This window comes from Tamandua tetradactyla, chromosome 10 (assembly GCF_023851605.1).
Source record: "Tamandua tetradactyla isolate mTamTet1 chromosome 10, mTamTet1.pri, whole genome shotgun sequence".
NCBI classification, from domain to species: Eukaryota; Metazoa; Chordata; class Mammalia; order Pilosa; family Myrmecophagidae; genus Tamandua; species Tamandua tetradactyla.
Window position 1 is genome coordinate 92,497,147 of NC_135336.1, and position 23,446 is coordinate 92,520,592.

General features: G+C 44.0%; 1 protein-coding gene across 7 annotated transcripts in view; it reads right to left on the reverse strand.

The window, feature by feature from the left end:
* Nucleotides 1-23,446, reverse strand: part of URB1 (URB1 ribosome biogenesis factor) — a 100,298-nt gene that overhangs the window by 34,074 nt on the left and 42,778 nt on the right. For 5 of the 7 annotated variants that reach the window (XM_077118838.1, XM_077118833.1, XM_077118837.1 and 2 more), the window contains 14 exons: nt 22,802-22,931; nt 21,870-21,992; nt 20,607-20,719; nt 18,763-18,882; nt 17,269-17,385; nt 16,434-16,572; nt 15,591-15,761; nt 14,417-14,610; nt 12,410-12,631; nt 11,424-11,603; nt 9,182-10,037; nt 8,040-8,241; nt 6,722-6,908; nt 872-930 (listed from right to left, as the gene is read on the reverse strand). In XM_077118838.1, coding sequence (XP_076974953.1) covers nt 872-930; nt 6,722-6,908; nt 8,040-8,241; nt 9,182-10,037; nt 11,424-11,603; nt 12,410-12,631; nt 14,417-14,610; nt 15,591-15,761; nt 16,434-16,572; nt 17,269-17,385; nt 18,763-18,882; nt 20,607-20,719; nt 21,870-21,992; nt 22,802-22,931 — 2,813 coding nt within the window. The remainder of the gene's footprint in view (nt 1-871; nt 931-6,721; nt 6,909-8,039; nt 8,242-9,181; nt 10,038-11,423; nt 11,604-12,409; nt 12,632-14,416; nt 14,611-15,590; nt 15,762-16,433; nt 16,573-17,268; nt 17,386-18,762; nt 18,883-20,606; nt 20,720-21,869; nt 21,993-22,801; nt 22,932-23,446) is intronic. The other 2 variants (XM_077118834.1, XM_077118836.1) reach the window with 1 other exon arrangement.

The following is a 23,446-nucleotide window of genomic DNA, read 5'->3' on the forward strand; positions in this document are numbered from 1 at the left end:
ATAAATAACCTGGGAGATTACAGCCACAATGAAATACAGTTTATTGACTATCTGATTGGCAAAAACGACAGTCTGATCACATCAGGTGCTTGTGAAGATGAGGGTAAATGGAATTCTTGCACACTGCTGTAAGTACAAATTAGCTCAATGACTTTGGAAAGCAATTTGAACATCTAGTAAACTAACAGAAAGTCTTCCCATCCCCCAAAACTCTTCATATTTGCACTGAGAGATGTGGTTAATGGAAAACTGTTGAAGGGGGGAAGGAGAGAGGTGAGGAAGTCCACGAATTATGGGGACTGATTACCTAAACTGTGACACAATCCTATGATGGAATATACTACAGCTGGAAAAATGACACAGATCTATAGTTCCAACACATAAACATATAAATGAAAAAAGATAACATACATATAAAGAATGAGATATCTGTGTAAAACATTAAACATATTAAAGAACATTACTTATTGTTTAGAGACATACAGATGCAAAATCAACATATCATCACCCTCAGGGGAATGACAAAGCTCATCCTTGGAAAAGTAATGACCTTCAGCAAAGGAGGAAGAGATTCGGACAAATATAAAAAACTATTAGCATTTAGTAAATCTGGGTGCTGCTATGTTATTCTCTACAAATTTACATGTTTTAAAACTATTTCTTTGTTTTTTTGAAGGTTGTTGATGTCAGAAGTATACTGCCTGTCAACAGCCAAGTCATTTAACTTCTCTGATAATGTGTATCACATCTTCAGTCTCTAAAGCTGGACTGCACCTGCTCCACCACACCTGCTTTATTGGTAGGCCAATAAGCTACTGAACTGGCTTCGCATTAACAACATTTATACTTTTATTGAAATAAAACAACTTACTTGAGTCCAGTTTTCACAAATTTCTGCCAATCACCAGGATCAACTTCATTAAGTGATTGCTATGAATAAAGCAAAAAAATACATATATGAAATATCACCACCAATTTTTTAAATATCTAAATAATCCAGCTGGGTAATTTTCAGAAACGTCCCAACCTCTCTGGGCCCACATTTCTGTTCTGTAAAATGTGTGATCAGAGTTGAAAAGGGGGAACTTCAACATCCCTTCCTGTTTAATGTTCGCGAGTCTACTGTTCTTTTTGCATTCTTGATAAATGGGTGAGAGCTCAAACATATGGGGCAAGGGAGGAGGACCAAAATTGGCCTTAAAGCAAAAACTAAAACAAGAATGTGGGATGAAAATTAGAGCCACTAAAAAATAGTTACCTGAACAATCCACAAAAGCATGCAATTGTTTACTTAATTGCACTAGTAGCAATGACATTTTATTTGTATAACCATGACCACCAAATGGGCAAAAAGAAATTTGCTGAGTAGCCCTATAATTTTTTTCCTTTGTCTACTATTTCAGACACCACTGATTTACAATTAACTTTTCATTAAATAGCAAATAAAATCCCTTCAACTGCTGACAAAGAAACTTTCAGCTAGTCCCCAGGTCACTGGGTTCTGGAAAGACCACATGAAGAGATCTGCTGAATGGGAAAGTAAAGGGTGGGGTCAGAAAACAGCTCAGGACAGCGTGTGCTTAGGCTGCTGCCTCCACCAGGATGGCGAAATGATGGACCACGGTGCAAGAAAAGTATGATGGAAATACCAGGACCAGCTGGATCTCCTCATCTGGGTCATACCTCATATACTTACATTTTTACATGTTTTCTCTTTGCCCTAGCAGTTACTCTTTTAGGAATTCACCTGAAGGAGATGACGTTCAAGTGCGCAAGGGCAGACCATGCAACATGTCCATCACAGCATTCTTTAAAATAACACTGGTCCAGTTTGTACGCCTGCAGATATGCATCCCAGTAAATCTGGGAATGTGCTGGTTTGGAAGTATTATGTACCCCAGAAAAGCCATGGTTTAATCCTGATTTAGGATTAAATCCTGATTCTTGTGGGAGCAGCCATTTTTTTTAATCCTAATTCAGCACTGTAGATCAGAAATTTGATGAGTATCTCCTCAGAGATATGGCACATGCAATTGCAGGCATGAGCTTTGATTAGATGGAGAGGTGACTCCACCCATTCCAGGTGAGTCTTTATTATTTTACTGGAATTCTTTAAGAGAGGAAACATTTTGGAGAGAGAGTCAGAAATGCAGGAGCCTCAGAGCCAACAGAGAGAGCAGTTGCTTCAGAGAACAGAGACACTGATGTCTGGAGATGCTTGGAGCCCAGCAGACATCACCATGAAATCTTAAGCAGCCAAAACCTGGAAAGCGTCAAGGGAAACTAAGAGATGAAAGCCAGCCCTGGAGATGCAAAGTGAGGAAACCCCATAGGAATAGAGGTTGAAGGCAACAGAGGTCAGGAGCAAAGGACCAGCACATGTCAGCCACGTGACTATCAAGCTAACAGAGGTGTTCCTGACCCATCAGCCTTTCTTGAATGAAGGTAACCTCTTGTTGGTATCTTAGTTTGGATAATTTTATAGGCTTAGTTCTATGAACTTGTAACTTATTAACTCTCCCTTTCTAAAAGCCGTTCCAGTTCTGGTATATCACATTCTAGCAGCTTGCAAATTAACACAGGGGGGAAGAGGATCACACTGCCAAGAGGGCCAGTGTAGATCCACATATACAACACCAGATCATAAACAGTATACATCATATGATCCCATTTATACATGAGTTACATACACACACAGAGCAAGATGTCCAAAAGGATAGTCACAAACTTGTACTGGGAAGGGCTCTGGGTAGAGGGAGACTTTTATTTTCTTCTTCATGCTTTTTTTTTCTCATCACTTGCATTTGCAATATGAGTCTAGGCTAGTTTTATAATCACAAGCACCACTATTTCCAACTCTTCATTTAGGGAGGGGAAAAGGAGGACGTCATAAAATGGGACATTACTCAGTAATAAAAAGAAACACGTTTCTCCACAACATGGACAAATCTGAAAAGCATAAAAGCCAGACACAAAAAGTACACATATTATATGGTTATACGGTATGATTCCAAGTATATGAAGGTCTAAAACAAGCAAAACTAACCTAATGGTGATAAGATTCTTTTTGGAGGGAAGGGGATTAACTGAGAAGAGGCACAAGGGAATTTTCTGGGATGACGAGAGTATCTTCTGGATAAGAGCATAGAGTCAAGGGATAGATGCATTTGTCAATACCAATTAAGCTATACACTTATGGCCTGTATGTAAATTATACCTCAATTAAAAGAAAAGAGGGGTAAAGAGGGAAGCTGCCTTGAGAACACAAATCCCTAAAAATGCATGGACTATCACTTAATATTCAAGCCAGACTGCTGGGTAGAGGGGATGACATGATAGCAGGCAAAAATATTCCTGGTAAATCAAGAGCTGGCAAGCATAGCACCACCATCTACCGCTCAGCTCTCTTTAGATCATGGGAACATTCCTCTTTCTTAGTTCCCCATGTCTGGGTTCCTATGTACCTTAAATTCACAAACCTGTAATACAAACTAATTAAGCCTGAAAGTAAAGGTTATAAAGTTTTTCAATCAAATTAACATGCTGCTTGATCAAATGTATTTACAACAAATAGGTTAACAACTTACATACCTGAGTTCAGAGTTTAAAGCCAAGTCATAAACTGTAGGACTTTTAATGCAATTTTACACCATGCAACAAGGAATATGCTAGCTTTCAGGGTGTTAACTATTCCTACACAAAAATATAACACTAAAAAAGGTCTAACATCAATGGCTGAGAGATTCCAAAGAGAGTCGAAAGGTTATCCTGGAGGTTATTCTTATGCATTAAATAGATATCACCTTTTTAGTTAAGGTGTAACAGAGAGGCTGGCGGGAACTGCCTGAAAGTGTAAAGCTGTGTTCCAGTAGCCATGTTTCTTGAAGATGATTGTATAATGATATAGCTTTCGCAATGTGACTGTGTGATTGTGAAAACCTTGTGTCTGATGCTTCTTTTATCTACCTTATGGACAGAGGGGTAAAACGTATGGATTAAAGATAAATAAAAAATAGAGGGAACAAATGTTAAAATAAATTTAGTTGATTGAAATGCTAGTGATCAATGAAAGGGGTATGGTATATATGAATTTTTTTCCATTTTCTTTTTCTGATTTGATGCAAATGTTCTAAGAAATGATCGTGATGATGAATATACAACTATGTGATGAAAAAAAGAATGTTCATATTTTAGGTTGATTGGTTTTATTAATAAAATTTTTTTTAAAAGTCTAACAGGATGCTTTAATAGAGGGAAATAATGGCCCCAAATAACAACCATATGTCTCCAAAAGTGATAAAACCCATAAGCCCACAGAGCCAAGAAGCCCAGTGAACTCTAAGAACAAGAAACTTGAAGAAAATGACATCAAGCCACATCATAAGCAAATGCTTAAAGCAACCTAAAGAAACAATCCTGAAGCAGAAAGAGAAAAAGACCCAGAATGTAGAAAGGAACAAAGGTAAGGACAGTAGCTGGAAACAACACAAGCCAGAAGACAATAAAGCAACACCTAAGACTAAAAGAAAAAAGAAATCAACCTTTTCTCTATTCCAGTGAAAATATCTTTTAATAATGAAGGCAAATTCATTATTTTTCAGTCATACAAAAGCTGAAAGAATTCCTCACCTGCAAATCTGTAAGGAAAGAAATGCTAAATGAAGTCCTTCAAGTAGAAGGAATGAAGGACACAGGAAATGGCGACAACACAGCTAAAAGTAAAAGACTTTCCTTCGTATTTAGTACGCTTCTTTAAAGGGTAAATGGAGTGGATAAAAAATAAGACCTAAATATATGCTGTTTACAAAAAATACACTTAAAATAAGATGCAAATGGTTAAAATTAAAAACATGGAAAAAAGCACATCATGATAACACCAACCAAAATGAAGCTCAATTGGCTAAAATAGATTTGAGAGCAAAGAGTATTGGTAGGGATAAAGATGGTCATTTCAAGATGACAAAAGATATAAATTAAGGATATTCATTAAAAGGAAACAAAATCATAAACACATATGCACCTAAATAACAGAATTTCAAAATACATGAGGCAAAAAGTGAAAGAACTGTAAAGAGAAATAGACAATCCACTATTAGAGTTTTCAATATCCTTTTCTCAAAAATTGACAGAATAAGGAGACAGAAAATCCTTAAATATTAGAAGATTTTAACATCATTACCAACTTGAACTAATGAAATGTTTTATAATACTTCATGCACAAATAGCAGAAAAACAGTTTCCAAATGTATTCGGAATATTTGCCAAATGTTCCACATTCTAGACCATAAACGACATCTTTCAATAAATGTAAAAGGATTCAGATCATGCAAAGTATCTTCTTCGATGAATTTGGTGAATTCTTTGACACTCTTTGATATTCTATGATCAAAATTAACTTAGAAACCAGCAACAGAAAGATACTTGGAAGATATCTCCAAATAAATGAAAATTAATACACTTCTAAAATAGTCACCAAAGAAGAAATCAAACGACAAATTACAAAGTACTTCTTTATAGCTGAATGAAAATGAAAACACAATGTATTGAATTGTGACATGCAGCTAAAGTAATAGCTATGGAGAAATTTATAGCACTGAATGTCTAGATTGGAAAAGAATAAAGGTCTAAAATTGGTGACCTCAATTTCTTTCCTCAGGAATTATAAATAGAAGAACAAATTAAATCTAAAGAAAATAGAAGAATCAAGGAAGAAAACAGAGAAAATCAGTAACAGAAAGTTGGTTCTACATGAAGATTAACAAAACTTAAAATTTTCCCAGACTTTTAGGAAAAAGAGAAGACACCAATTACTAGCATCAGGAATGAAAAAAGTGACATCACTATAGATTCTACAAATATTGAGAGGATAACAACATATTATGGACAACTTCAGGCCAATAAATTAAACAACTTAGAAGTAGATTAACTGTTTGAAAGCTCCAAAAGAAATAGATAATCTGAACAGTCCTACATAGATAAAATAAACTGAACATGTAAAAACCCTCCCAAAAAAGAAAACTCCAAACCCAGCTGACTTTATTTTTACTAAACTTTTAAGGAAGAAATAATATTGTATTATACAAACTCTTCCCAACTTACTCTATGAGGCCAGTATTACCCTGATCACTTAACTAGACTAAGACACTATAGAAAATAAAATTACAGGGCGGGCCACGGTGGCTCAGCAGGCAAGAATGCTTGCCTGCCATGCCAGAGGACCTGGGTTCGATTCCCGGTGCCTGCCCATGTTTAAAAAAAAAAGAATGAAAGAAAAGAAAATTGCAATTCAATATCCCTCATAATACACATGGAAAAATTCTTAACAAAATATTAGTAAATTGAATTCAACAGTATATTAAATGGAGGCATCATGACCAAGTCAGTTGACAAAGTTAGTAAAACATAAAAAAAAAAAAATTAAAAAAAAGAACGTAATCCACCTTATTACGGGCTTAAAAAGCAAAATCTTGATAGTCTCAGTAGATGAAGAAAAAAGCATTTGACAAAATCCAACACTCATTCCTGATCAAAGATGGCCCACAGATTCAGGTGCTGTCCCCAACCTGCCACTCTGCCTCCCAGACTGGGCACCTCTCATCTCCCACAAGATCACATAAATGCCACCTGGCTTGAAATGTATCTGTAAAACTTCTATCTCAAAACACTTAAGCTTTACCTTAAACACTTAATCCGGATCTCTGAGAAAAGAAAAGATGCTCACCAACAGCTCATTTAATCTCAGTAGCATCTGTTTCTCTTGAGCCTGAGTCTTGTTGTCAGTTTGCTGGTTACCAGTGAAAGACATGATCAGCCATTTCATACAAGACTCCTGGAGCATTTTCCTCCAGGCTCGCAGCTCTTCTGCCGACTCTTCCAGGACTGTCGAGATAGCGTCAGCCACAATCCAGCTGCAGCAGGAGACAAAAGTCACAAAGTTAGAGGGAATGGCTTCAACTCCTCTAGCTCTATGAGTAACAGGACAACACGATGGGCCACTGGAGATATCCAAACAGTGGGATCTGCTTTCCCCGAGTCTTGCTCCCCACACTCCCTCTGTCTCTTCTTCAAGCATCCAAGATGTAACAATTTTTTTCTGACCAGGGGAAACAATATTAGCACACCAAAAAAAAGGTATGAGTACAGACTTTGCCTGAGGCAGGTTTGGGGACTGAATCATACACCCACAAAAGACATGGTCAAATCCATGTTCCTGTAGGTGTCAACCTGTTTGTCAACAGGCCTTTAAAGAAATTATCCATTAAGGGGTAAACACATTTGTGAATAGGATCTTCAAAGATCCCTTTTAGAGGAGGCCAAATTCAATTTGGGTGGTCTCAAGCCATATGACTAGAGGACTTACAAAGAGAAGGAACCTGGACACAGTTGGAAGCAGCTACAAGTCAGCAAAAACCAGAACAGCAGACTGAGGGCGGGAGTGAAAGGCGACGATGTGATGGAAGCAGAGGTGCAGCCATAAACCAAGGAACCCAACCAACTGCTGGCAAGCTGCCAACTAAACACTACAGACCCCAAGACAAAGCCTGGCCTGGTGATAACGATAATGTCAGACCCCTAGCCTCCCCAACTGAGTCAATAAACCCTACTGTTTCAGCCAACCACCTGTGGTATTTGTCATGGTGGCTACATGGTGGTGTAGACAGGGTTTACAACCTCAGTACTAATGGCCTATTGGACAAGATTATTCTGTTATGAGGGGCTGTCCTGTGCACTGTAAGATGTTAGGCAGCAACTCCTGCCTCCACACTCTGGATGCCAGTAGCACCACCATCCTGTTACTAATGTTCAAAAAATCAGACATTTTTGTCAAATGCCCCTGGGGAGCAGAACCGGGGGCCCACAGGTGGAGGCGCACCTTCGCCAGCCAGAATGGCAGAAAGGAAGAGTTCTCATGGGAAGCACTTCTCACCAATTGGCACAACAGCACCACCAGGACCTGCTCCCTAATTCAGTTTTTAAATACAAAAATAAAAGCACAATACAAGCAGAGAAGAGCTGTCAAGACGTTGAAGCCTTCATACCTCTTGGGACTGCTGGGCATCTGAAGCACGCTGGGCAGACGGTCCACAAGGACACTGAGATCCTTGTCTCTGGCAAATGGGATCAGCTGGGACAGGATTTCCTGATGCAGCCCAGACTCTGGGGGACCGTTGGCATGGAGAAGTCTGTCCTGCAACTGCCTCCACAAGGCCTTTCTCAAGACAGGAATGACAGCAGAGGACACTGGGGTGAGATACAAAGGAGAAGGCAGTCAGTACACCTAAGGCTGAGCTGGAGCTGAGAGCTGTATTTTTCGGAACCTAGAAAGTCAGCCGGCAGCACATTGGTAGCCTGAAACTGGCTGTGGCAGGAACATTTACACCATGGAATCTGGCAGATGCTACTGGCTTCCTGAGAGCTAGCTGTTAACCATTTTCCAGCACAGCTCTGGCTGCAGCTCATCAGCCAACACTGGGAGATACTCTGGCATGGAACTCATTCTTCAAAGGCACTAAGAAGTACGGAAGGGGAGATGTACAGAGAACCATGGGCTGGAAACGTTCCTCCTGAAGAGGGCTCTCCACTTTGTAAAAACATGACATCAATGATGGCGGGCTGTACAAAATTGAAGCAAAGCAGTAAGGGGAAATTCAGAAGTACAATAAAAGGGACTTAGACTAAATTTGAGGTGCTCAAAAAGCACCTCAGGTTGGAAATACAGCAAGTGGAGAACAAAGAGAGCTAGGCCCACGCTGCCTCAGCTCAACATCAACTGATGAAAAATTCACCCAAAGGTGGAGAAAGTGGGATGGGACAAGTGACAGATTAGTTCCGAAGGATTCAGCTTTTCAAGACACAGCCCCGACTCTGATCCTGCCCTCGGCCCCAAATGTCCCCAGGAACCACTACACACTTTCTCTCCATCACTTCAGGTAGGGGAACTCGGAGCTAATGGGGGCCCAAGGGCTACTCCTCAAGCAATAAGGTCAAAGGCTGGGGAGGAGTGTTGTCAGGACTTCTCCATCTTTAGAGCCAGGTCAGGTGCCGGAAGGGAAGTGGAACTAAACCACACCCCAGAACATTAAGTTGCAAGGTTTGAAAACTAACATATCACTCACTTCCATAGCTCCTCTGACTTTCAATTTCCAGGTGCTCAAAGCTGTCCCCCACCCTGCCCCCCTACCTTCTGCAGGGCGCGTGAACTGTTCCCGAGTCCTGCACTGGAAGTAGATGTGGATGAGTGGGAGAAAGTCATCAAGGCCCTCCTGCAGACGGAGCCCTGAGCCTTCCTGCAGGCACCAGAGCTCAAAGCGCAGCAGGTGGGTGCAGCTGTGCTGCAGGAGCAGGGCTGCAATGAGGAGGGCTGCCTGCGTCTGCCGTGCCAGGCAATGATCAAGCAGGTCAACCCGGACCACGGGGGCCAGCAGCAGGTCTCTCTGCAGAGTGTGCAGGAACACAGCTTCCAGCTCCTCTATGGCCAGCGAGGGAAGCAGTGCCCCCAGGCCCTTTATATACTCAGAGGACCAGAGGAGCTCACTGCTCTGCAGCTGCAGCTCGGGGCTGCTAGTCAGCAGCTGGACCAGGGTCTGCCCCAGAGCATTCAGGTGCCTCTCCTTCCCGGAGGACTTTGTGGGTCGTGGGGTCACCAGACAGGCCTCAGGCAGGCTCAGCAGGGCCAGGGTGACCTCACGAAGCTGGGAGCCTTCTATGTAGGGATGTAGTGCCTGCAGGGCCTCCAGCTGTGGGAGGGTTTTGGGGAGTGAAGTGGCCGGGCCCATCTTCCTAGCGCGCAGCTCTTTCAAAATGCTCTGGGTGATGGCCTCCGAATACTTGGCCAGGAGGCCCAGCTGCCCAGTGTTCTGGAGGATGGGGGCGCTCACTATCAGCAGCTGAAGAACCCCTGCACTCAAATGGGCTGCCAGGAGCTTCACAAGGATGGGGCTGAGGGTGTGGGAGGGAAGGGCCTGCTGCTCCAGAGCCAGGTACCAGCTGTCCAGTGTGGGATGTCTGAGGATGGCCACGAGCAGCTCCTCTAGCAACTGAAATACAGAGAGCAAAGCACAGAGTTCACACACAGCCTGGGAGCAGAGCAACAGCTACTCCATAAGCATCTACCACTGTTAAAGGACACAGAACAAAAAGCTTTCCTGGCCCAAGCCTAAGTTCAGATGCCTGAAGTCACCCCCAAGATGTTATCAGATTGGAATGTAACCCCCACCAAATGCCCCTCTCCTTCACACGGTGCTAGGAGTACCAGGAGGGTTGGCATAGGACGTGGTGAGAGCCGCACAGGGCCCAGCAGAGAGTCAATGAGTGCAACATGAAGGAATTCACTGGATGGCAAAACTGAGCTCCACGGTCAGCCAGTGGAGAGGACGAGATGTGCCAAAATGCCAAGATGTGATGAAGATCAATCACCTTCTGATTTCTAGTCAGCAGTACTGCTCTCCCCACACATCATGGCTAGCTCCTGAGAGCTGGGGTAGGAGGGCCATGACTTAAAAGAGACCTCATGTCTAGAGCTGAGACCAAACTTCCGTGAATATCCATGATCTAGAACTGAAAGTGTTACTGTCTCTACTTCGAGAAGTTGTCTGGTTCTTGAGGGATCCCCTGAGAACCACCTCTGATACAGCCAAATTTAAACCACTGATCAGGGAGCAGCTGAACAACCTTTGCTAGATTAGAGACAAAAACTGATTTGGTTGTTCTAACCAGCCTTGCTGAATGCAGTATTTAGGTAACAAAGTTACATCAGCCCCCAGGAATAGAAACAAAACATGTTCTCTCATTCTTAAGGGAAGGAAAAGAAGCCTATCACACTATCTAACCAATTTTTTTTTTTTTAAAAAAAGTACAACTACATATTAAGATTGCTTTGCCCCACGTTGATTGGCTGAGAAAGTGTCCCATGGTACCAAGGAAGCTGTGAGCTATGTCTCCTTTTCAAACAAATAAACAAAACAAAACAAAAAAAACAGGTTAAACGTAAACTGAGAGAAATACTTACCAGGCTCCAACTAAACAGTCTGCTTCCCAAGACAAAGGCCAGTGAGGAAACGCTTTTTTTTCTTTCCAGGATGAGCACCTTTGCTATGTTGGCTATAAGGGGCCTTACCCACTGCTCACACTTTCCTCCACATAGGCCAGAACTACTTAAGAGGAAAACCTTCACTCTGAGCTTCTCTAGGTGCCCTAATCACCCAGTATAAGGGAAAAGTGCTTTCAGTGAGGGGGTGTGTGCACAGGTGGTGCCTGGAGAGGTGAATGTGTACACTAGGCCATGCTTATCTCTGGGCAGTAGGGGTATGGATGATTTTAAATATCTTCTTTGTATTTTTATGCATTTTCCTACAACGATCACACTTTATTTTTTTAACCACAAGAGCAGAAAGCAAGTATCTGCAGGAGAAGGATGCTGGTACCTTGTCACTGGCCGACTCCAGTGAGGCCATGGTCTCCATGTTCACAAAGAGATCAGCTTCAGCCTGGGTGGCCTGGCACTGCTGCTGGGTCTGGGCATGCAGCTGCTCACCATGGATCACCAGGTCCCTGAGGAGATCTAGGAAGAGCTGCAGGCAGGGAGGTCCTGCACTTCTGCCCAGCTGTGAGAATGAGAGCCATGGAACCCTTAGACTGGGGAGGGCTATCATTGCAACCTCTGTTACTGGAAGATTCCAGGTTATCAGAGGAGAAAATGTAAACTTTTTAAAAAAAGGGGGCAGGTAAAACAGCAACTCCTTTATAGGTGATGTCTATGAAACACCAATTACCTCAAGCAGTAATTTTTAAAAATAAGACACTTAATCCTCCTAAATCTTGAGGAAATACAAAGCTTGAATAGAAAAAAAAAGAGGGGGAAAGGCCCACCTCAAAGCCTAAACTAAGAATCTGCAAAGCATAGCAAGGACAAAAAGCTTAGCAAAGAACTGTTGGATTAATGAATTTATAAAAGAAGAAGAGAGAGGGGCGCCCTGCCTGGGCAGATGGTCCAGTTTAATTCAGGAAGGGCCCTGTCCTGCTCACAGCGGCCCCAGCTACAAAGCCAGGGTGTCTGTCTCCCTTTCTCAACAGCTGAAGGAAATGCTGGATTGGCAGCTGAGGCCTGAAGGAAAGAAAGTGGGTGTGCAAATCACCCCCATGAGTGTGCTCCAGGGGGAGGTGAGGCAGTCCAGGCCCGAAAGGAGCACGAGCCAACAGTATAGGGTCCCGAGTTCTAGTCCGGACCTGTGGCCTGGGTGTGTTGGGTACCAGCCTCCTCAACAATGTGAAGTGAGTAAGCATCCTTCTTGCTCCGGGGCCCTCTAAATGCTGTTACTCAGTTTGGAGTCAACACAGAGAAGGCAAAGTTCTCTGGAGGTGGACCTGTGGGTGCCTGTGGGGGCTGGAGGGGTGGCAGCAGCAGCCTAACCTGGCCAAAGTTCTCCACGGTGCTCCTGAGGTATAGTAGCACATGTCTCGCTGAGCGTGGCACCTGGTGCATGGGGAGATGCGGGATGGCTGCCCGCAGGCGCGCCTGCACCTGCTCATCCAAGAGCGCACCCTTGCTCTCGTAGGCCATCTTCAGCAGGGCGGCAAAGGAAGAGTCCGAAGAAGGAGCCCAGAGGACAGGGTTGGCTGGTGTCTGAAGTGGCTTGGGGAGACAGCAGAAGCCCAGAGAAAAAGACAAGTCATTACAAGCAAAAGGTGTAATGGTCTGATAAAGCAGTACAGGTGACATTCATAACGAAGGGATAGCTCACAATAATCGCTAATACTGAAAAACAGATGAGTGTTATTTTAAGCAAATAAAGTCTTGACTCTATCAGTTGCATGCATTTTCCCCAAGCGTGTCAATGCTGACAGATGGGAAGGCATGGAATTGGGGAGGTGTTTACACACTTGGGAGAACATACGCCACAGCTGGGAGCCTTTTGGGACACAATTCTCATCACCATCGCAAACACTGGTGACTGGAAACTGTGGGAAAGAACCCGAGAAAGGAACCGGTTCTGTGAGCTACATGCTTTCTAAAGGGCCTTCCAGGAGCCATGGTCAGAATACTTTGTTGGGAGAATAGGAAGACAAAGGATAGAACACACTGCTGGAATTCGTCTGCCTGAAACTGAAGTTGAACATTTTTCCTAACATAATTTTCAAACAGTAGTCTTTCTTTACCCTTCATGGCCTGTGTTAATTCCAAACATTCAATTTCCCAAGGCTAAGAAATCTCACAGCCACATGTGTCATGAAGCTCAGCGGTACTGGGCCAGCAGTAGCAGCAGCATCTGGGAATTTATCAAAGACTAAAATTCCTGGGCTCCACCCCAGACCTACCAAACCAGAAACAGGGGGCAGGTCCCAGTGATCTCTGAACAACTCCCAGGGTATGGAAATCACTGATGGAATATATTCAACAGAGAACTGGTATACACATCTCGAGTGCTTAGGAGGTTTAGCTCTGCACTTCTTACACCAACAACCCTGTGGCACAGCTGTCCTGATGCTCCACCTAAGGCCGATCAGCCGAGAACATGGCAATGATTGCTTGGGGTATCACCTCTCTAGCCAATGCCCCAAACCCTGATGCCATCAATGACTGGTAGTGGGAGCCACCTTGTGCCTTAGTTTTCCTATCTGTACAGTGAGGATAATAAGAGTCTTGACCTACTTCTGAGAGTTGCTGGAAGTGGCTTAAAACTTAAAACGGTATGGGGCATTACCACGGGGCCTGGCAAACAGTAAAGTGCTATTGACATTAGCTGCCACTACCCCAAGATCATGAAACAGAGCTCTTCAACAGCCAGCTTCTAAAAGTGCAGCTAAAAATTTAATGAGTTAACAGAAATGTCGCTAACACTGATTCCTTGCCCTACCCAGCACTTGTAAATACTTGGTTCTAGAACTGTAGCACCCCATTACAAGAATATACTTCCAACTAAAAGAAAAATTCTCTTCTGCACTTTCCATTCCTTGTTGAGCAGAAAAGAGCCTCCTGGGGGGCCTTAGGAGGCCAGGTCTGCCAGCTGAGCACAAATAAGCCATGGGACCTCCTAAGGTCTGCAGAAGAGGGCTAAGAAACAAGTGGGCACAAATAACTCATCAGGAAAATGAAAAATGGCAAACTACCCCAAGTAGTAACAGTGATTAGCCAATTATCATTATTACAGAGCCAGTGGGAAATTTAATTCTGCTGCTTCACCGAGTTCTTTGTGTTTCAGTCATATTGACAGGGCAGCAGAGCTCATGTAGGGGAAATTTAGAAGGTTCAGTAATTTTGCCCTACAAGCTATATGGCTAAAAAGCTATGCAACTATGACTCACAGGAAGAAACCACGCTGCCAAGATTTTCTAAAGAAAACCCACGTTTCTTTAGAAAACATTTCTAAACTTTTCTTTTTTTCTATGGGAAATGATCCCAGGAGCAGCTGAGGCTCACCAAGGCCTCCCGGGCCTGCTCCGGGATCCAGAGGCTGTAGTATCCATTAAAGCAGCAGAGCTGAGCACAGCAAGGTGAGTGTGGAGGCTCCAGCTTGTCATAAGCTTGAAGCAGAAGACACAGAGCCAGGGGGTCCCTCTGGGTGTGTAGGAGGTCCGTCAGTACAGCTGTCAGATACAGCACGATGCTTTCTCCTGCAAGGGGATGAAATGTATATGGGAAGGGGTTTGCTGGGGCCAGCCTTCTGTGACTCATCAACACTAACTCATGCCATGGATAGTCAAGATCCAGAAAAATGCAGGCACACTCCAACAGGGGCCAGCCACATCACCGTACTGAAGAGAGGATGCTACCCCTGCAGATTGTATTAACACAAGGTCAGATCTTAGGTCCTGAGGCCTGGAAGTGGAAACCCAAACAAACAGGAGGGGAGACAAAAGCCATTCGGGCTGGGACCCGCTAGGTGCTCACCAATCCATTTCCTCTTCCTTGGCCCACAAGTCTCCCCTAAACTTAGGCTGGGACCACATGACAGTGGGCAGCCCCTTGCAGGCCTGATATACGCCCCTCAGCATGGCTGTCCACACCCTTGTGCCCTTCTACAGTGACCCTGGGAGTCAGATGTGGAGAGGATATAAGTATAAGTTGGGAGCAGCAAGGACTGGAGCCACTACTTGTAGGACAGTCACCTAGGAGAGCAGCTTGACCTGTGCTGGACTAAACCAAGGTCAAGAAACAGCCTTTACTCAGAAAACCCCTGAAGGGTTAGGGCCAGCTTGTTGCTGCAGCAAAGCCTGATTCCCCTGACTAGTTCCCCCACTGTGATCTACTTCTGGGGGATACTGGCAAGTACACAGGATCCAGACTCTTGGCATCAAGGTGTCTAGAAAAACTACTGAAGGGAGAACATCTGTGTTATAGCTGGTGTTCACGTGACCAAACACATTATTTCAGACCTGCCCTTCAAATGACCAATTTCCCAGCTGCTTTGCCGGCCTGAAGACCCTATCACTATACTCCACTCTTGGCGCATGGGTAGCCGTCACTTGGGTCCCAACTACTGTGAGCTTGGGTGTTGGGCAATTGTTATCAGAGGCCTCAGAATCCCACTTCTAGATCCCACAGACCCGGATGGCCCAAGGCAACCAGAACATTCTGACTATGCACAGAATACCTGCTTCATTTTCTGCCCCAAGGAGCAATTTATTCCGGGCTTCCAGTGCCGCAGGGACCAAGGCACTGAAAGGAAACGTGAGCAGGACCATGTCTTCATTCAACAAGAACCCAATTTCCTCATCCAGGTCTTCGCTGCCCTCTACCAGGACGTCTACCATGTCCAGAACATCTGAGACAGAAAAAGGGAATCAGGCTGAGACAAAAGTCACCCACAGATTCTGTTGCAAATAACCCCATAGGGAGGGATAAGCGAGAGAACATTTGCAGAGAAGGGAAAAAGTAAAAGCTAATCTTACGGTGGTGGGAAGGTAGAGGGTGAGGGAAATGATGCCCAGGAGCTTGACCCTGAGTTTCCAGGCAAACAAGCCCAAATCTGAGAGGCAAATTAGGGTAAGGGTTCAAGCACAGACTAGAGCCAGAGTGTCTGAATTTAAACCCTGACTATGCTACTATAATAGCTGCATGAGCTTGGGCAAGTTACTCAACCTCTCTCTGCCTCAGCTACCTTAATCTACAAAATAAGAATAATAACAATACCTTCCTTTTCAGGCTGTTCATGAGGTTTATGTGAGTGCAGGTTACAAAAAGCTTAGAATATCACCGGCACACTAGTAAATACTGCACAAATAAAAACATTCCAGCAAATCAGTTCTGTACCTATTTCTCATTATATTAACAAATAAGGCCATTTTCATTTCAGAAAAGGCTGACCTCACAATGCAAGGAAATGGGATTTTTCACTTTCCATACAGACATTACTGCTACTCTCGTTCTCTGTCTCTAAGTGGCCACCATAGCACAATCTTCAGAAGCCCAAGCAGGGTGAAGGCATGGCTCCTACCATCAATGTGGGAGACAGGGATGCTGACATCATCGGTGTCCTGCCTTGTCATCGCAGCCTGCAGTGTACTGGCTTCTTGGACAAAGTCAGATGCTCTGTCTGTGTATGAATAGGGGTTCGCCACCAATGTCAATAAAATCTGTATGTTAAGGATCCAAGTGGAAAACATTTAGACAGTCACAATGAAATTAAAATAAGCCATAAAGATGACACAGGTCAAAATAAAGGGAACACTAAAATGTTCACAGTTCTTAACAAGAACAACTTTAAAGTTTGTGTTTTGAATTTTCTGTAGGATTTTTTAAAAATCTCCTTTTCAATTATTTTTTATTTCATGAATTTATATTATCTAATATTACTATAATAAAAACATCCCCTTTTAGTATTCCACTGTTTTTTTTTTACATGGGCAGGCACTAGGAATCGAACCCAGGTCTCCGGCATGGCAGGTGAGAACTCTGCCACTGAGCTACTGTGGCCTGGCCTCCACCACTTTTAACAGTGCTTTTCATTTACCCCATTCCCTTGTGCAAAAGCAAATTACCAAAGCAAATGAGAGATGTTATTTTTCTTACATGATTTTTTCTGTAACCCCCCAACTTTCTAATTAAAAAAAAGGAGTTGGGGATGAGAAAGCATATAGTAATATATTCCCATTTTAGAGTCTAAACTCAGTAGCTCCTGAAAGTCTTAGCAAGAATGACAAACTAAGCAAGGAAGAAAAGCCTTCCGGCATAGGTGCATCAAAAACGTTGTAGGTAGTCTAAGGAGAACTTAGTATAATTATCCTCCAAACAGGCTCCTTTCACACTGAAGGATGGTAAGATGTGCTTACACTTTCCAAAAACTGAATCACAGTTTCTTTTTTCTCTTCCATGGTGTCATCTAAGTGCTCTAGCCACAGTTCCAGCTCCTTCCAGGTGTACTCAAACACTCCAGTGTCCCGCAGAATCTGTTGCCAGAAAGCACTCAGTGAAAAGTCTGGATGGAAACTGCCCTCCACGGGAGCCAAGGCACACAATACAGGGACCTAAGTGGCCAGAGTGGGTGAAACCCTCATCCAAAGGCAGATTTTCCTCAAAAGCTACTCTTACAAAATGAGATTCCCATTGTGTTCTATCAAATAATAAAAAAGGAGAAAATTCTGCTGCTCTTTATGAGTCTGATTTTCCACCTGGCATTTCACAAAGACCCAGATAAACACTTCTGACTGTAACTGCTCACAGCTACTCAACCCTCAGTGTGTACATCCTTCTCCGAGACAACCAGTGACATCACATCATCATCATCTCAAGGGAGTACCTTCAGAGTCAGACCCTAGTGGAGAAGCACTCACCATTTCTGACAGAACAGAATTTGTTATGAGGCAGTATTTAAAACCTGATCCGAGCAATTGGGGCCTGTACGGTGGCCTCGTGGCATGGAGTCCAATAACAGAGCCCAAGGGATGGATCCCTTACCTCACCAATTCCACATTCACAGTTCATGGCCACAAACGCTGGCTGGGTCAACCCTACCATGGCCCTGTGGAAATGGTGACCTGGGGGACAAGGCCTGGAGGTTCCTGGTCTTCAACTGAGGAGGCTAAAAGGCAGGAGAGTTATCAGCACCTCAAAAAAGGTAAAAACTCCACACCCAATAAACAATGAGCAGGATCTGTGTCACTGTGCCCAAGCTGTCTGCTACTTAGAAGATAGGAGGCACTAGGTCTCTTATTTCTATGGCAAGACCTGATGCTGCCCCAGAAAAACTTGTACCATGTATAGGAAAGAAAAGAAAAAAACAAACTCATTCTTCTCTTCCTTGAATTTTGTTTGGACACCTGTTCTGTGGATGACGGACAAGGTGAAAAGGCTGAGAGCCTGGAGATGAGGGAAGACACATAACCTAAACAGTTTCCCAAGAGGGGCTGGAAATCTAAAATTGAGCTTATGAGGTACCAGATACAACCTACTAACTCATCACATTTATGCGTTAGAGTACACATACACCACGGACCCGTGGTTTTACTATCCCCATTTACCATAGGAAAATCACGTCCATAGAAGATGAGTGAGTAATTTGGCCACTACCAACCAGGACATCGTAGGATCAAGATTCAAATCTAGGAGGACTTGAAAGCACTTGTTTTTCCCACATGATTATGCTGCCTCGAAGAAATGCAGCTAAGTGTAAGACACCACATGTTAAAACTGCCATAAAATCTGTTCTTAACTTTACAATAGTCCCAAGCGCATCCTTAATTCAACACCAGTTTATTAAGCACTAACCACAAGAAATACCTGTACAAAAGGCTTCTCAGAATTAGAAACTGATAGAAAATGCTCACCTTCATAATCAGAAGTTTGGTTGATGCCTTGAGTTGTGAATGGCTACTGCTCACAAACATTTTCATCAGTAAATAAAACACCGATCTTTCTCCTCCAATAATTTCTGCATCTGGGCCTTCCTAGAGTTTGAACGATATCACATAAAAACAACAGGCTATCATTTGCTGAACACCTGTAGGATGTTAATATACAGCTCAGCAAGACTGCTATTATTCTATCCATGAGGAAACTCAGAGGAGTTAGGTAGCTCATCCAAACCTCACCCTGCAGAATAGCCACAGCTAACAACAATAAGTATACATGGCCCTCCTCATGAGGTAGTGTTGTTCTAAGACCCTGCCATTTGACTCAATCCTTCCAACAATCCTACATTGCCCCTATTTCACATATGTGCAAATGGAGGCACAGAGAAGGCAATTAACTTGCCCAAAGTCACATAACTGTTAAAGAGCAGAGCTGGGAATCAAACCCAAACAGTCTTGTTCTGCCTGGGGTGGGGGAAGAGAATAGGATCCCTGGGCTGACTCCACTGCAGGCTACACTGGCTCCATTTCATCAGGATGCAGGTCTAAATAGAATCAATTACTTATACATATAATGTGTCCTCTTACAAAAGCTTCTGGGCTCTGAAGAAGTGTTCTTCAGAGAAGTATGGTGCTCTACATCCCAAACCCTATATCTTGTCAAGGCTATGCCACTACAGCCCCCAGCAATGAGAAAGGCAGTAAACATCATGAACCACGGGGTTAACTCAGCTAGCAGAGCAAGCTGGCTGACATATCTTATAAGCATAAGTTGGGGAACGGGAGATAAACCAATAGTTAAATAATGGTGCTTTCAAATGAAGAAGTCTCTATTCACTTTCTAATTAAAGTGTCAGGAAGCCCCTTGCCCCAGTTCAGCGGGAGTAGAAAGCAATGCACACGGTCCCCTTGCTTGTCATCTCTGTGGTCAATGGCAGTGACATCAGAGTGAGATGTAAAGGCTGAGGGCAGGGCCCTGGGCAGGACTGTCTGGGTCAAGTCCTGGATCCATCAGTGACAGGTGGGACCTGGCAGAATTTTCTTAACCTCTCTATGCTACAGTTGCTTTGTCTTTAAATTGGGTTTGATGAGCTGACTCAGAAAGCCCAGCATATCATACACACGCAGTAAGAAAAATCACCAGCCAGGTGAGTCTTAAGAAGAGTGTTTATGGGATGTAAAAATGCCAACATCCACATCCATGCTAGTGGTTTTACAGAAGACCTAAGTCAGTAAAAAAAAAAAATCTGTACTACTGAGAAACACTCCTAGACAGCACTTAATACTGCTGTGTCATTCCCCCCCTCTTTGTAGAGATGATATAAAAGCCCTCTATATTTAAATATAGACATAGGCATATGAGTTTCCCTTTATTTATGTTTTCTATAAAAGTAAAACATGACATTAAGGGCACAGAAAAGAACTCTAGCAAACTGTACTGATTTTTCCTACATCTTCAACCCTCTCCTAGCTTGGTAGCTATTCCCATCTCTGTTTTAAGTTCTTACAGGATGAGGACAAAGGACAGGAATGCATTTTATTTAGTTAATTAAAAGAAAAGTTTTTAAATGATAAGAACTATGAAAATACTCAAGATAGAAAATACCCAACAATAAATTTTCAACAGGGACACGTGAAGTACCCTAGGCTTACAAAGGCAGGCCTCTGAGGTCACAACTAGGGACCTGGCCACCACTCCAGACCTTCCCTCCAAAAGGGGAAACTCTCCCTGCAGTTCCCCAACTCAGTCAGGGGTCTGGTCCTGGTGGAAATCTCCCGCTGTAAAGCTGGCTAAGGGCAGAAAGGTCACCAGTTCCTACCTGTGCCTTTAGCCACAGGAATTTGCTGGCAGGCAGTTCCAGGGCCACCTTGAGGATGTGGTGCTGCAGAATGGGGGGCACTGCCTCCCGCAGGCCCTGCTCTGAGATGACACCTGCAGAAAAGAGGAAAATCAACAGAAAAGTCATGGAAAGGTGGGTCCACCACTGTCTCAGGCCATAAAAGGCAGAAAGAATCCTCTGCCAGGAACTAAAGAGGGTGGCATGTGGCTCATTGTCCCACAGGCTGTGACGTGCCCAGGAACACTCACCTTGCCCATGTGCTTCTCCCCAGTCACACCCTTCCAGGGAAGGCCCAAATCCCACGTGCCCAGGGAAGCCCTTCCCTGCCACCCGGCACACGCTGAGCTCTTCCAACAGACTGAACACCAGTGCTGTGCCACGTTGAAGGTTTCTCCTTAATGTTAACCCAGCATGTGTGTGGAGGGGGGGTGCTTTTTCCCCGGGCTCTAAGCATTTGTGGAAAGACTGTGCTGAGCCTGTGACTGGGTCTTTATCCTCTCACTGGTCTGAGTCCCTTTGTTTGGGGATGACACAGCTACCAAATACTAAATGGCCACATTTGTGTACATTTCACACTCACAGCAAAGAGAAACCTTGCACCTTCATATAGTTAAAAATGAATTACAGTTTCTGAGGATGGTGTTTCACTAGTTTGCATAAACTCCAAGAATAGTATTTTTGCAAGTGTTCTTTCATAGGCCAATTAAAGTCAATTTTATTGGGCAAACAACACCATCAGGGTAACATGTCTAGACCACTGCAACATCACTTTTGTAAGATGTGGTCTGAACCTGACTCAATGGGGTGAAATATGAAATAACCATGTTCAAAGTGCCTTGGCATGAACTGTACCCTCTGCTGAGGGCCTCCTATTTTGCTACCTTCTCTGTAACCTGGGGCGGGGGGTTGGGCTTAGAAAAGAGGTGCTGGAGTTAACTTTGGATGAGTTGATTATGGATTGTCCATGGCAAACAACTCAGGCCAAGATGGCTGGTCTCTTCTCTCTTCGCCATCCTCACTGATCCTAAGGGCTCATCTGGCTTATTTTGAAAGAGGCCCAGCTATTTAAAAAATACTGTTCTAAATGAAAACAACCAGGTTGGTAGGTCTGGCATCCTAACTAGTCTCCCCACCATCAGCCTCTGTGATCTCGGCTCCAGAGACTCAGCTCTGGTTTACTGGTGCTTCCTCCCACTCTACCCGCAAGAGCAAGGAGGGTGTCTGCAGACTCTGAAAATGCACCTTTCAGAAGCTTGCTGAAGTCAAAGTTGTACTGCATGATCAGGTGGGGAGCCACCTTCTGGTAGAGGCATATGACCTGGAGCAGAGCAGCTTTCAGGAGAATGGTCTCTGCATCATCTGAAACTTTCAAAAGGAGGCAGGTGGAATTGAAAAAATACTTGTAACAATAACAATGAGCATGACTGTTTTGGAAACCCATAGCTTCTCTAACAAAAAAGGAAAAAACCCGGAACAAGCACACAGTCAAGCCATATGTGACACGTCATCACAGTTACCTGCAGGTTGAAATGGGGGAAGTAGCAGAGACGCCCAGCTAGAGTGGGAACGGACACTGGGCTGTACGCACCCCCTTAACTAGATTCAGAAGTCTATGTGGCAAAAGAGGGACCCGAACTGGTCCCTCTCCCACTCCTGTGCTGCAGCATCCTCAATTGGGATAAATAGAGGCAACTGACCCTCATGGTAATGCCATGGGGATTAAAGAGGAAGAAAAATTCTAAGCGAAGCCCACTGCCCACCCAATCCCAAGGTCTGAACTGATATTTGCTGCTACTGTATTCTGTTACAATGGGCACTGCTGAGGCCACCTCTCTCTGCAGAGTGAAACAGAGGGCCCCATTAAAAGGCCAGAATGAGCATGGCGCACAGTATTCGAGTCTTAGAGACATACTGCTTGGGTGCATTTCTAGTACATGCTAAAATTCAACAGGCCTATTCAATTTTAATTCTCCTCCCAAAGGGAGAACATTTCTGAGCAAAAGAGGACACAAGATGTGTTCCCACTGGAAAGGTCTTCCAATGGGAATTGCTCTGAGGGCCTTCCAGCTATAAGCCATTCTAGCTCCTTCAGTTGACCTGCTTGGGCAAAACAGCAGAGCCCCCCCACAAATAACAGGGACCCCAAAAGTAGCAGCCCCCACGCAAGCCCTCACCACACTGGTGATTCACACTGGCAGAGGGAGCCATGTCTCCCCTCTTCCTTCCTTTCTCATCATCTGGTTTCATCTCTTCCTTTCTAAGTGACTGCCAGACCCACACAATCGTGTTCAGGTCTGGTAAAATCTAGAAGGGAAAAACAAAAAAGCAAGATTCTTCTTCATTAAATAATTTTTATTAAATAAATAAATATTTCTTCATTAAATAATGAAGAAAAGCAAATGATCTGACCACACACTACCAAGAAGAAGCAAACAACAGAGGAAGGAGGCACTAGTACACGAGTGTGTGTGTGCCTATGGGCAGGAGATGGGAGGGGGCGAGGAGGACAGGCCAAGTTCTCTGTAGACTCCGTTTTGCTGGATAATTTCTAGAATTGGACACAGTGAGGATTTGCTGGGGGGCTGAAAGTAAGTGCCAATCTTTCCAACAAACCCCTGATGTCTCATTCACCTGAGCAAAATGCACTGGGAATCCAGAAACACTTCTTAAGACCAGCAGGGCAACCTGCCCATCGGGACCTGGGCTCTAGGCCACAGGCTGGGGGCTGGGCCACAGTGATGCAAGTATGGCCGTGATGGGGAGCAGGGATAGAGGAAGGACACACAGGGACTCCTGATGAGGCCTGAGCTGGGAGCACC